The sequence below is a fragment of the Salvelinus alpinus genome, chromosome 15, assembly GCF_045679555.1.
Source record: "Salvelinus alpinus chromosome 15, SLU_Salpinus.1, whole genome shotgun sequence".
Taxonomy (NCBI): Eukaryota; Metazoa; Chordata; class Actinopteri; order Salmoniformes; family Salmonidae; genus Salvelinus; species Salvelinus alpinus.
In genome coordinates this window covers 15990215-16004039 of record NC_092100.1, presented here as the reverse complement: position 1 = coordinate 16004039, position 13825 = coordinate 15990215, and the positions used below count along the sequence as shown (strand labels likewise).

General features: G+C 46.8%; 1 protein-coding gene across 1 annotated transcript; it reads right to left on the bottom strand.

Annotated features, from left to right (window-relative positions):
• Positions 1 to 261: 261 nt before the first annotated feature.
• LOC139539543 (SCL-interrupting locus protein homolog) lies at positions 262 to 13471 on the bottom strand. Its single transcript, XM_071342594.1, is given in 17 exon segments — positions 262 to 1704; positions 1937 to 2244; positions 2552 to 2708; positions 6498 to 6589; positions 6591 to 6742; positions 6937 to 7069; positions 7190 to 8161; positions 8248 to 8368; positions 8641 to 8750; positions 8978 to 9128; positions 9490 to 9576; positions 9790 to 9873; positions 10003 to 10259; positions 10825 to 11012; positions 11240 to 11355; positions 11631 to 11738; positions 11881 to 13471. Coding segments are annotated over 17 exon segments (3837 nt in total). The 5' UTR covers positions 11967 to 13471; the 3' UTR covers positions 262 to 989.
• Positions 13472 to 13825: the final 354 nt, after the last annotated feature.

Genomic DNA, 13825 nt, shown 5'->3' with positions numbered 1-13825 from the left:
ACATCTGTAGTAACTGAATCACTAGTACTTCTGTTAATTCTAGATAGGCCAGTTGTGTGTGATATGGCAGCCTTTTCACAAAGCAGTGAGGCGAGGTTGACAGTGGGTAGTCTCAGTCAGAGAGGGTGGGTCTTTACTGCAGGGATAGAACACTGGGTTTGGGTGGGCCTCAGGGGAAATGTAGTGAGCTAACTAAATAGAACAAAAAATAAATATTAAAGACAAACTACCATTAATACAAAAGTAAAGAAAAAAACCATGAATATAGTACATATTTATTAAGGCAATCATATACAGAAAGTTCAAGTTCAGAAATTAAAAAGAATGCTGGAGCCAGCATTTCATGTAAACACACACAAGAAGTCAACATGAAAGTCAACATGAAAGAAACGTAAAATATTTACAACATTAAACTGAAAAGTACAACAAAATCGGCATGAAGGTAGTCCGTTTCACCATGTAATCAGACTTAAAAATCCCAACATTGACTATAAGTAGGTGTCCACCAATTACCAGGAGATTGGTAAGAGGCCAAACTGTTATAAATAAAAATTTACAACAGTTCAGACAATTGGCATCCATGGCATGTTGAAAATCAAAAAGCACTTTAAATTAAAAGGGATAAAAACAATTCAAATGACCTAGCTGCCACCATTGAAGAGATAGATACATCATGACGCCACACCCTCTTCCACATAGTTGTAGTAGAAAGGCAACAAGTACATTTTGTGCACAGACAAAGAGCACAGTGGTGAAGAGACTTGGTAAGAGCCTCTGTTTCAGTGGTCCTACACAAATGTACACATTACAATCAATGAGCACCATGAAGATTCCAATAAAGAGGCATTCAAAACAATCTGTAAACAAATGTATGGAAGCATTTAAAAATATCTTACTAAGAACACAACCACACTGACAAATCGCAATGGATTCGACAATACATTTCATTTGTCATTTTGAGTTTCCTTTGCATTAGTTCCAGTGGTCCGTTAGAAGAGTTTCGGCAGCTGTCTAAGTCTACTCAGGTTCAAGAAATTTCCCATCGACCCCTCTGGTTGAGGACACTCCCTTTGTATTTCACCTAAAGATGGCAGCCGTTTTGCACCATTCTCCTTGTCCGAATGTTGTTTGGCGCCGCGTGCCAAAAGCTGCATTTTAGGACGCAAGTGCCTGAGTAGCTGGCTTTGAGAGTCTGCGTGTGGTCCCTGCGGGTGGACAGATTTGGAATGTGGCAACTCATTGGTGATGTTTTTCAGAACCAAACCTTTGCGCTCCCTCTCTCCCTGCCCTACTTGCTCCTGTTGAACATGGAACTGTATGGTATATCCCATCTCCAACTGCTCCCCCTCGGCCCTGTCGTCCTCCTCACTCCTACTCCCCTCCTCTGTAAGCCCGTACCTTCTCATGTACTTGCTGGTGCCGAAGGACATGTTGTTGGGAGACAGGATACAACTGAGTCCCACAGTGCTCTTCTCAGCTGCAGGCTTCTCTGAGAGCGGTGTGTAGGGGCTGAACCTAGGGGGCTGTTGCCCTCCCCCCACAGAAAGTCTAGAGAGCTGCTGGTCGCTGAGGTACCGGAGGGCGATGGCGTTGGCCTCCAGGCTGAGGTCCACGCTGCCACTGGGGCCCCGCATGCTGGTTCCCGTGGACTCCAGGAAGGTCAGTCTGCTGATGACTGCCTCTGGGTTGATGCCGGCCAGGGTACTGGGGAAAAGTTAACAGGAAAACCTTCTGCATAAGTAATGTAACCTATATAATTACTCTTTAAGATGTGCTGTAGTGCATGCCAATTGAAGCATTTATTTTTCAAGTACTTTTTGGATTTACATGAAAATGAGAGCGAGAATAAGACTATTAGCAACAGTAATAGCATCTATGATCTACATATTGTAGGTACAAAGAAGCTGAAGTAAACATGACAATTCGATGCTCACACCTGGCACTCTCCATTGAGCTGCGTGTGACCTTGCCCCCCGAGTCGGCAGAGTCTAGATCCACATTGACCCCTAGCTGCTGCAGCTGGCGCAGTGTGGCGTGGAGCACCTGATCCTTCCCTCCTGGCGGCTGCTCTCTGGGCTCCGGCCTACGGGAGCAGAGGGGAACAGGGCTAGGGTACGACTGCTGGGACTGACAGAGGGACAAGGTGCGTTTCTCCTGCCGTGGGTATGAGGTCCGTCTGTCCTGTTCCTCCTCATCTTCGCCCTCCTCGTTCACTGTACCCTGGAGACGGCTGTTCACTTGGCCCTGTGGAGGAAAGAAGAACTTAATTCATTGATAAGCACTTTTCATACATTTAGTGGAAAAAGTGACAAATAGTCAGGGATCAGGAGGGAGGTTGGTCACATAACACGTTGTATATTAACCATTTCACTGCAATACTAGATTCTGTTGAAGCCTATCCAGAAATAAGTATACCAGGATAAAAGCTGGGGCAAATACATCACCTGGGCCGTGCTCATAACTATTTTTGGTTTCCTTTCCTAGCCTAGTTTTTCTCCATACATGGGGCAAATGAAGTACCTATAAAAAATGTTTTTTAAATGAGTCTCACCAGTAGGTCTTGATAAAACCTCTGATCATCCTCCACTGCTCTGGGCTCCTGACTCTTGGTGCTGTCCCTCTGTGGAGACTGGGACTGGTAGTACATGCTTGCACTCTCCCCCAACACAGGGCTCTGGAAGGAACCGTCTCCAAACGATGACTGAATCCTGCAGCAACCGCACAAAAACACATGCTGTTCATAACACAGAAAGAGTTTACTGAAATGGCCGATTGGTGGCACCAGTGTTCAGATGGTGGGATCTCCCTTCTGAAACCAATTGTGAGGGCTCACCCTGACATCCACATATTGCCCACGTTCTCGTGGCTGGATTTTAGATTGAAAACTTGGTCTATTTCGTTCAACCATTGACAACTCCCCATTGTGGAATAATGGGAAGAATTTATGTAAACTCTGCTTAAAGGGGAAATCTGTGCTTGCTACATCAATTTTTTGGACTTAAATTAATGATATAGCTATAAATTATTGCACAATATAACTTAAAAATGCATCATGAGCTTAGTTCAATTGTCATACCCCATCAGAACCCAAATTCAAGATGGTGCCGATAGAGATGGCAGCTTTGCTTCTAGTCCTTAGGAAAATGTTTAGTATTTAATTATTTATGTATTATTTCTTACATTGCTAGCCAAGAAAACCTTAAGCGTTATTACATACAACCGGGAATAACCATTGGATATCAGAGAGACGTCAACTTACCAGCACAACGACCAGGAATACGACTTTCTCAAAGCGGATCCTTTGTCTGCACCTCCCAGGACATTTGAACTGATTCCAGAGGCCGACCCAAAACAACGCCGCTGGAGGAGAGAGTGCAGGAGCGGTCTTCTAGTGAGGCTTCGGATGCGCACACACCACCCACCACTCCCGAGTATTTTACTCGCTAATGTCCAGTCCCTAGTTAACAAAGTCGACAATTTCAGGGAAAGAGTTTCTTTCCAAAGAGATATCCGGGATTGTAACATATGCCGTTTCATGGAAACATGGCTAGCTGGGGATATGCTGTCGGAGTCCATACAGCCAATGGGATTATCAGTGCATCGCGCCGACAGGAATAAACATCTCTCCGGTAAGAAGAAGGGTGGGGGTGTACGTTTCATAATTAACAACTCATGGTGTAATTGTAACAACATACAGGAACTCAAGTCCTTTTGTTCACCTGATCTAGAATTCCTCACAATCAAATGCCGACCATATTATCTCCCAAGAGAAATCGCCTCGGTTATCGTCACAGCAGTGTATAACCCCCCGCAAGTGGATACCAAGAAGGCCATCCAGGAACTTCACTGGACTTTATGCAAACTGGAAACCATATATCCTGAGGCTGCATTTATTGTAGCTGGGGATTTTAACAAAGCTAATTTGAGAACAAGGCAACCTAAATTCTATCAGCATATCGATTGCCGTATACGAGCAACACGCTCGACCATTGCTAATCTAACTTCCGTGATGCATACAAGGCCCTCCCCCCACCCTCCTTTTGGAAAATCTGACCATGACTCCATCTTGTTGCTCCCTCCTATAGGCAGAAACTAAAACAGGAAGCACCCGTGCATAGGCCTATACAACGCTGGTCTGACCAATTGGATTCCACGCTTCAAGATTGCTTCGATTACATGGACTGGGATATGTTCCGGGTAGCCTTAGATAATAACATTGACGTATATGCTGACATGGCGAGCGAGTTTATAAGGAAGTGTACAGAAGATGTTGTACCCACTGTGACTATTAAAACCATCCCTAACCAGAAACTGTGGATTGATGGCAGCATTCAGGCAAAACTGAAAGCACGTACAACCGCATTTAAATCTTGGCAAGGCGAACGGAAATATGGCCTAATACAAGCAGTGTAGTTATTCCCTCCGTAAGGCAATCAAACAAGCAAAGCATCAGTAGAGACAAAGTGGAGTCGCAATTCAACGGCTCAAACACGAGACGTATGTGGCTGGGTCTACAGACAATCACGGAGTACAGTAAGAAAATCAGCCCCGTCGTGGACATCAACGTCTTGTTTCCAGACAAATTAAACAACTTCTTTGCGCGCTTTGAGGACAATACAGTGCCGTCGACGCGGCCCGCTACCAAAGACTGTGGGTTCTCCATCTCCGAAGTGAGCAAAACATTTAAACGTGTTAAACATCGCAAGGCTGCCGGCCCAGATAGTATCCCTAGCAGCGTCCTCAGAGCATGCGCAGACCAGTTGGCTGGTGTGTTTACGGACATATTCAATCAATCCCTATCCCAGTCTGCAGTCCATACATGCTTCAAGATGGCCACCATTGTTCCTGTTCCCAAGAAAGCTAAGGTAACTTAACTAAATGACTATCACCCCCTAGCACTCATTTGGCATCATGGTGCTTTGAGAGACTAGTCAAGGATCATATCACCTCCACCTTACCTGTCACCCTAGACACATTTCAAATGTACTTATCGTCCCAATAGGCCCATAGACAATACAATCACCATCACACTGCCCTATCCCACCTGGACAAGACAAATACCTATGTAAAAATGCTGTTCATTGACTACAGCTCAGCATTCAACAACATAGTACCCTCCAAACTCATCATTAAGCTTGAGACCCTGGGTCTTGACCGCGCCCTGTGCAACTGGGTCCTGGACTTCCTGACGGGCCACCCCCAGGTGGTGAAGGTAGGAAACAACATCTCCACTCTGCTGATCCTCACACTGGGGCCCCACAAGGGTGCGTGTTCAGCCCCCTCCTGTACTCCCTGTTCACCCACGACTGAGTGGCCATGCACGCCTCCAACTCAATCATCAAGTTTGCAGACGACAACAGGAGTGGGCTTGATTACCAACAACGACGAGATAGCCTACAGGGAGGAGGTGAGGGCACTCTGAGTATGGTGTCAGGAAAACAACCTCTCACTCAATGTCAGCAAAACAAAAGAGATGATCGTGGACTTCAGGAAACAGCAAAGGGAGCACCCCCCCTATCCACATCTACAGGACAGCAGTGGAGAAGGTGGAAAGTTTTAAGTTCCTCGGAGTACGTATCACTGACAAACTGAAATGGTCCACGCACACAGACTGTGTGGTGAAGAAGGCGCAACAGCGGAGGTTGAAAATGGATGCGTTGTGCATCGAAAACCCTCAACTTTTAAAGGTGAACAATTGAGAGCATCCTGTCGGGCTGTATCACCGCCTGTACGGCAACTGCACCGCCCACAACCACAGGGCTCTCCAGAGGGTGGTGCGGTCTGCACAACGCATCCATAGGGGCAAACTACCTGCCCTCCAGGACACCAACATCACCATGTCACAGGAAGAACAAAAAGATCATCAAGGACAATAACCACACAAGCCACTGCCTGTTCACCCCGCTTCCATCCAGAAGGCAAGGTCAGTACAGGTGCATCAAAGCTGGGACAGAGATTGAAAAACAGATTCTATCTCAAGGCCATCAGATTGTTAAAACAGTCACCACTAGCACAGAGAGGTGGCTGCCTACCTACAGACTTGATATCATTGGCCACTTTAATAACTTTATGAATGTTTACATATATCTTGCATTCATCATCTTATTACGTATATAATGTATACTGTATCCTTCACTATCTATTGCATCTTAGCCGCTGTCACTGCTCAACCATATATTTTATACTTATATATTCTTATCCCATTCCTTTACTAGATTGTGTGTATGAGGTTGTTGTGAAATTGTTAGATATTACCTGTTAGATACTGCTGCACTGTTGGATCTAGAAGCATAAGCATTTCACTACACACACAATAACATTGTTATTGTTTTAACAGCAGATTGCCCCTTTAACCTTTCAGAGTTCTAGGTGGCCAACTACGACATTACTTTCTTGCATGCACCCTTCCAGTCAATTCAAAATAAGGGTGGATCAGCCAGGGCCGATGGCAGGAAACAAGCATTCCGTTTGGAATGCAGCCAACCGTTCTATCTTACCTCTGGTGCATTGACTGGTTGAAGGGTGTGCCTTTCACATGTCCCTCACTGCCCCCACACTCTTCTTCCGTGCAATTCATGTGCCTGCTGTGGGGTGAGGCTGGCACTGCCAGAACTCCGACCAGAGGAGGACCTGCTGCCATCGGGGGTGCCAAGCCCCCTGTCCGTGTGCCACTCTGGCTGTTGGCGCTCGTGCTCATCGCAAGCGGGGGCATCGATGGGGTTTCCCCAGAACAAACTGGCACCTACACATAAAGGAGAGATACATTAAGAGTTGAGTAGCTAAATGTCTAGTCAGTTAGCAGCCATTCTAATCCAGAGTGACTTGCAGAGAGTGCAGTTTATAGTTCTATGCAGCAAACCTTTCCCCATGTAGTCAGGGAAATACTCTCAAATGAACCACGTGTGAGATTGCTGAAACCAGTGATGAGTCCAGTACCTGTTCCTACAGCAATGCTGGCATTCCTCCTGGTGTGTTGTCCTGGGGAGATCTGTGTCTGCATGGCTGCCAGCTCAGTGGATGGAGAGGAGCTGCTCCCCCCTTTCCCCTGAGCCGCCAGTAGCTTCTGGATCTGAAATAATTGGTAAATCAGGACTGGAAAGTCCAATGGTAAGAAAGGTTGAAAAGTTGTTCTCTAAAGCTGCAAGATTGGTACAGTGTCAACCACAAACGACACCGTAGAGAGCCTGACCTGTGCCTGCAGTAAGTTGAGCTGCCGGTCTTGGTCCACCAGGATTCTGTAGGCGTCAGAGGGCAGGAGGCCCATGGGCCCATCCAGGGGGAAGAGAGACTTTGCCGACTGGGCCTGGCAACACTGGTTCTGACAGACAGGGGCCGGCCGCTCCAAGCAGGGCCCCTGGGCGGTGAAATGGTGTAAGTGTGGGCCCCCGGGGTGGCACAATGGGCTGTGGTGAGGGTGTGTTTGGTGGGAAGGGGAAATGTGAGAGGTGGGGGGGTTACCATCGGAGTTGGAACAGAAGTGCCTAACTGGGCTGTTGTGGGTACCTGAAGCTCCCTGCCAGTAGTTGGGGTGGTACAGGGGGGTAACATGGTCATATGGGTTGAAGGAGCAGCACCCACAAGGCTGGTTCATGTTGTGGGTGCTGTGGAAGTGTTTGAGATGGACAGCGGGCTGTTGGTGAGTGGGCATGGGGGCTGAGGGGTGACCGGGGCTCTGGTGTGGAGGGGCTCCGACGGGGGAGGCCCACTTGTGGGAGAGGGGACCTGGTGCTTGGTGGAACTGCCTGGCCTGGTGGACTGATCCATTAGGAGAGAAGCCTGTCTTTGGAGAAGAGGAGGAAGATGAGGGGGAAGAGGCGGACGTCTTCCCGAACTGTGGAGGGGTTGATTTCCTGCCAGAGGAAGGGGGCCGGAGTGGTGGTGGCTGCTGCCCAGTGGTGAATAGGAATCCTCTGCTGCCCTTACCATGAGTGTCCATGGCGGGGGTCAGGGGCCTTCTGATGGGTGGGGGACCACTGAGTGTGGTGGGCCCCTGGCCTGGGCGTCTGGTTGCCCCAGGGTGGAGCTGGTGGGAGGGGGGGCAACCGCCTCTGGGCAGCAGAGCTGAGGGGGGAGGATGAGGGGGGCCCATGGTCTTTCCATCAAGGAAGCTGCCGTCCATCACCAGGGAGAGCTCCGGCACAGAATGGTGGACCCGCTTGGTCTGAAACAATATGGAGCATGTCTTTTAGAACAGAGTTCATATCAACAAATAGGTGATACGAGTCAAAAGAGAGAGACAGAACTGACCTGCTGGGTGAGAGGGTGGGGGTTTGGGGAGGGCCTGGGGGAGAGGTCCTCGTCCTCTACTCCAGAGTCATGGTCGTTGATAGACAGTCTGTTCTGAGGAGAGGCTGCCACTACGGCAGGGCTGACGAAGAAAAGACAGACAGGCACTGTCGAGCCCACTGTCTTGATAAAGCCTTTTGTAATCAGTCTACCTCACTGAACTCCTATGAAGTCATACAATTCTATAAGAGTATCTTTCTCATGAGTTCAGTTACTATTCAATAACATTTATGACTAATGATTTTCTTGTGATCCAAACAGCCACCACTCAGAGTGAGATGGCCCTAATCACCTTGACCACTAGGAAAACCATGTTAATACAGAAGCTTGAGAGAAGAGCTTGTGTATGTATACCTTGTGAAGGAGGCACGGGACACCAGTTCCCTGAAGAACTCAGCCTCTGTGTTCTGGCTCTCAGCACTGAGCTCAAACTGCAGAGTATGGCCCTCAGACACCTCCACATTCTGTACAGACAAGGATCAAAAGATAAGTGTCATATATTCACATGGATTTACCACCATATCTGTTGTAATAGTGGGTAAAGGGCACTAGAGGGCTTTTCATACTACTGAGCTGAGCCAAACCAAGCTGTACTGAGATGGTAAACACATCCACCATAGATAGTTGCTGGAGGGGACAACCTGAAAGGGAAATGTCCAAGCCAGCACGGTTCAGGAATACCTGTGCCTACCTTGTAGAAGGTGAGTGACTCGGTGCTAGTGAGCAGTTGGAAGGTCATGTCCTGCTGCTGACCACTGCAGGGCTGGACCTGGTAGAACTCTGGCTCCCTGTGGGTCAGCGAGTACAGCACCACCAGGAACGCACCGCCCTCTGACGTCACCCTGTAACGACAAACCAGGGGTATGTTCAGTATAAGGCAAACGTTGTGGAACACTGAACGATACAAAAAGTCAGACACGGAGCTGCCTAAACACAAATCCAGACTACCCGAACAGCAAACACACCGCGTCTCCTGTTACAATTATTTTGGTGCTTTCCCCAAACATCAACCCACCACCTTTATAAGACGCCTAGAATATGTAGTTTCTATACTAACACATTATTTCCTTACTGATTTGTCCTTATCTTATGTTTATAAAAAGTGTTTTTGAACATGTGACAATATCAACAACACATACAGCACTAGAGCCAGGCCAACTGGGACATGACAGTCAGTGTGAACAGATGGGCATCCCCACTCACTTGTCCTGGAGGGAGGAGCTGAACAGGTACCTCAAACACCACGCCCACACCTGGGGGTTGGAGATGTGGTTGACCCCACTCAGCCATCTGCCACAGATAAACAGTAACCACATCAATCAAACTGTACACTCCTGCGTTGGCTCACACACACACAAACAGCTTGACTAAATGAACCCAATAAGGACAAATCCTTTGTGGTTGAGATTATCTCTAATGAATGGAGGGGGATTTACACACATCCAAAATAATAACAAGCTGGACAAAAAATATGTCAATAAAGTAGATGGTGGGCATACTCACAGTCCCACCAGTGGTAGAGTTTTGGCCTGTGGGTCAGACTCCAGTATTAGGAGCAGTTTCCTGCTTTGATCCATGGTCAGAAAGCTGAACAGAATAGAGAAGAAGTGAAACGGGGGCATCCATTTTCTGATAATACTGCGAAAAGCTCTTAAAGTCTCCTCAAAGTCAAGTATTCTAACCTTAATGCACCCCGTTATTGGCCTATGTCCTTACCCTCGTTTGTGGCTAGCGCTGCTGTGTAGCGGCTGGGTGAGGCTGGTCGGTCCACTCAGGTTCCTGGCCAAGGCTGTGGGGATGATGAGCACGGGCCGAATGGGCACAGCGTCCAGTGTGTTACCAGGGGTGACGGCGGCCCAGCGCAGGCAGAAGCCCAGGCTGTCTGTTTGCTGGGAGCAGCCAAGGTGTGCTCGCAGGACCAGCAGCTTGGACAGGTCCAGGGACCCCCGGGTGCTGCAGCAGTGCTGGAGCATCTGAACAGGTAGGGAGAGAGGGGTGAGAAGTTGTGCAAACATGACAATTGCGATGAAAATGTAAATACATTTAAAAATTTAATTTAAAAAAATACAAATTCTGCTTTACTTCAGTAAATGAAACAGTGTTTCATTTAAGAGGGGATGGGGGCTGCTTATTTTCTCACAAAACAAATCAGGAAATTGGACAGGGTAAAAAGCCCAGTTTAGAATTAGCAAGCCAAAAAAAATACTTTGACAATAGGCAGTTCAGTGATTAGCAACACCTGTTGCTGACAGGTTGCAGTAACTGCCAAGCCCGGGGTGGAGGGAGTATGCTCCTTCTGTTACCCGGGCAACAGAAAAGGTGGGTTACTTCGATAGGCAGTTAGAGGGTGGGTTGAGTTTGACAAGGTGCAGTTCGGATTAATGTAAATTCCAGTAGGAATAACAGCATTGTGTAAGAATATGTTGTATAGTTATTGCCAGTAAGCATAAAGCCTACAGAACTTGACAAGCATTAATTGTATTCAAATATAACAAAGAACATTTACTTTCAGTGCAGACGTTTACACATTAATGTTACCTTGAAAGAGGTGTGGAACTCTTCTGCAGAGTGAACCATGGTGTCTGTGGCAGCAACCCCCTGGGTTCCAAACACGCACAGCACCAGGAGGTCCCCGGGCATCAGGGCAGTGGGGACCTTTTCAGAGGAGCCGGGTTGCTCCCGGCCCAGGTCGAACCGGTCCAAAGTCAAAGTCACACCCTCTTCATCTTGAAAGAAGAGAGGAGAGAGAGAAGGGAGTTCACATTAATCAAGGGAAGGGACAGGGGGAATTTTCAAAATAAAAGCACTTAAGCTAAGATTTGTCCATTTGAAAGCAAGCTGTAACATATGTACTCAATCCATCATTATCATAATTATTTTTCATCTAAAAAATATAGTGACAAGTTCTCTTAAACTATGAATATTTCTGTGATAATGCCTATGGTAATCTCACCAGAATCCACAGCAATAGTCCCCAACAAGTAACAGCTGAACTGGGGCTTGTTATTCTCTCGGGAATGCCGGTGGGCCAAACGAAGAACTTTCTCCACCAGAAGTAGTCTGGGATTTCTGTTCAATAGAAAACAGGTTTTTAAGCACAAGGCAGCACGTGATCTAATTACAATCACAGGGTGTATTTCAAAAGAATGTGGCTTCCTTGTCTCCTTTCATTCAACTGAACTGATTTGAGAGAATTAAGCAGCTGCAAGTAAGCCAGCATATTGCTTACACTGGCCAAGTATTTCAAATCAGTACAGACCAAGGGAAGGAGATGAGAAAGCCACCTTGCGACTACTGAGATGCATCCTAAGTAGTCACGGTCAAAAAAGAAAACAGTAGACTACCTGTAATAGGATAGGTGGAGGCTAATCACATCCCCATTAGGTGTGGTGTCCCATAAGGACAATTTGGATTTGGGGAAGGTGATGGCAGCAAGAGCGTTCTCTGATGACCTATGGTATGGTTAACATCATCAAATACTAGTGTCAGACAAACTTTCCGTGGGAACTGTTATAGTTATTGTATTAGAATTATTAAAAAACAAATTACACATGTACCAGAGCTTATGTATAAAGGAAGAAAGCAAGTACATACCTTGTTGTCATTTTCAGATTCTCTGGTTTGTAAACATTGGCCAGGACGTGAGATGACTATCCTTTCAAATCCACTTGAACACTCATTTCTGTGGTGAGGACGGGTAAAGTGAAGTGTCTCTGTCAACAACTAGCTAACTTTTACATCTTATTAGTCAAAATATGTGTGTGCATGTGTAACAGTATAACTTTAGACCGTCCCCTCGCCCCGACACGGGCGCGAACCAGGGACTCTCTGCACACATCAACAACTGACACCCACGAAGCGTCGTTACCCATCGCTCCACAAAAGCCGCGGCCCTTGCAGAGCAAGGGGCAACACTACATATTGGTTTCAGAGCAAGTGACGTAACTGATTGAAATGCTACTAGCGCGTACCCGCTAACTAGCTAGCCATTTCACATCCGTTACACTCACCCCCCTTTTAACCTCCTCCTTTTCCGCAGCAACCAGTGATCCGGGTCAACAGCATCAATCTAACAGTATAACTTTAAACCGTCCCCTCGCCCCGACACGGGCGCGAACCAGGGACCCTCTGCACACATCAACAACGGTCGCCCACGAAGCATCGTTACCCATCGCTCCACAAAGGCCACGGCCCTTGCAGAGCAAGGGGCAACACTACATATTGGTTTCAGAGCAAGTGACGTAACTGATTGAAATGCTACTAGCGCGTACCCGCTAACTAGCTAGCCATTTCACATCCGTTACACATGTGTAACAGTATAACTTTAGTACGTCCCCTCGCCCCGACCACGGGCGCGAACCAGGGACCCTCTGCACACATCAACAACAGTCACCCACGAAGCGTCGTTACCTATCGCTCCACAAAAGCCACGGCAACCAGTGATCCGGGTCAACAGCATCAATGTAACAGTATAACTTTAGACCGTCCCCTCGCCCCGATACGGGCGCGAACCAGGGACCCTCTGCACACATCAATAAAGTTATACTGTTACACATGCCACAAGATACAAATGTGCAAGTAATTCACTTACACTAAAAGACAAACTAGATGGCAAGGTGACGTTAGATACTTAACATAAACTAGTTAGAAGACGTTGGCCATCTGGAAAGCTTAGAAAATGGCATAGCTAGCAAACCTACATAACGTTAGCTCACACACCCATTCTTACCTATTAGTCAGCCCTAGTTATGACCACATAGCACAGACAGTAATCTTCTTCACCAAACGTAGCTAGCTTATCAGATAGTTAGTTAGCTAGCTAGCTAAATAGCAAGCCAGGCAGCTAACGCGTTAGCTATCATTTCGGTTTGCGTGCCACGGAGTCGTGTTGGCTGGCTGAAATGTTGTGAGAACTGTCCTCGAGCAGTGGTTTCAAGACTTCCTCCGCAATGTCAGAGCGGCCATATTCGCGGTAAATCCACAATGTATCAATCTATTTTCGCTAATATTTAACTTCATTTGATAGCAAAAAAAAACTAACGTCGTATTTAATGAATCACTTTCCACGTTGCTGAACACAAAACACAAACAGTCCTTGTGATAAATCTAATGTAAATTAATTGTGGCGCTGTTTCCATGTTCCAATGGCGGGCCAAAAAATACAGCCAATTGAAGGCTCGGTTTCATGGCTGCTGACCTATCAGAGGAGCTGAAAATATTACTCGCTCAACCCCATATGCTCAATCGAAGATTATTTCAACCTATATTTGCAAACATTCTTGCAATTTACAACATTGTAGATATGAGTCAGGTTGAGGTTGCAAAGAATATGAAATGGCTATGACGCTACGCTAGTATGTTACGTATTGCAAAGGGAAAACTGCGTTTTGATACTGATAACCATTTGAATTACAGTTTTTCCCAATTGCTAAAACACAATTTAGCAAACTAGGCTGGTTTTATCAAAATACTTAACACAATTCACAAAACCACACCCAAACTGCAAAATACCTCATATGCTGCAAAATTAAGCACTGCA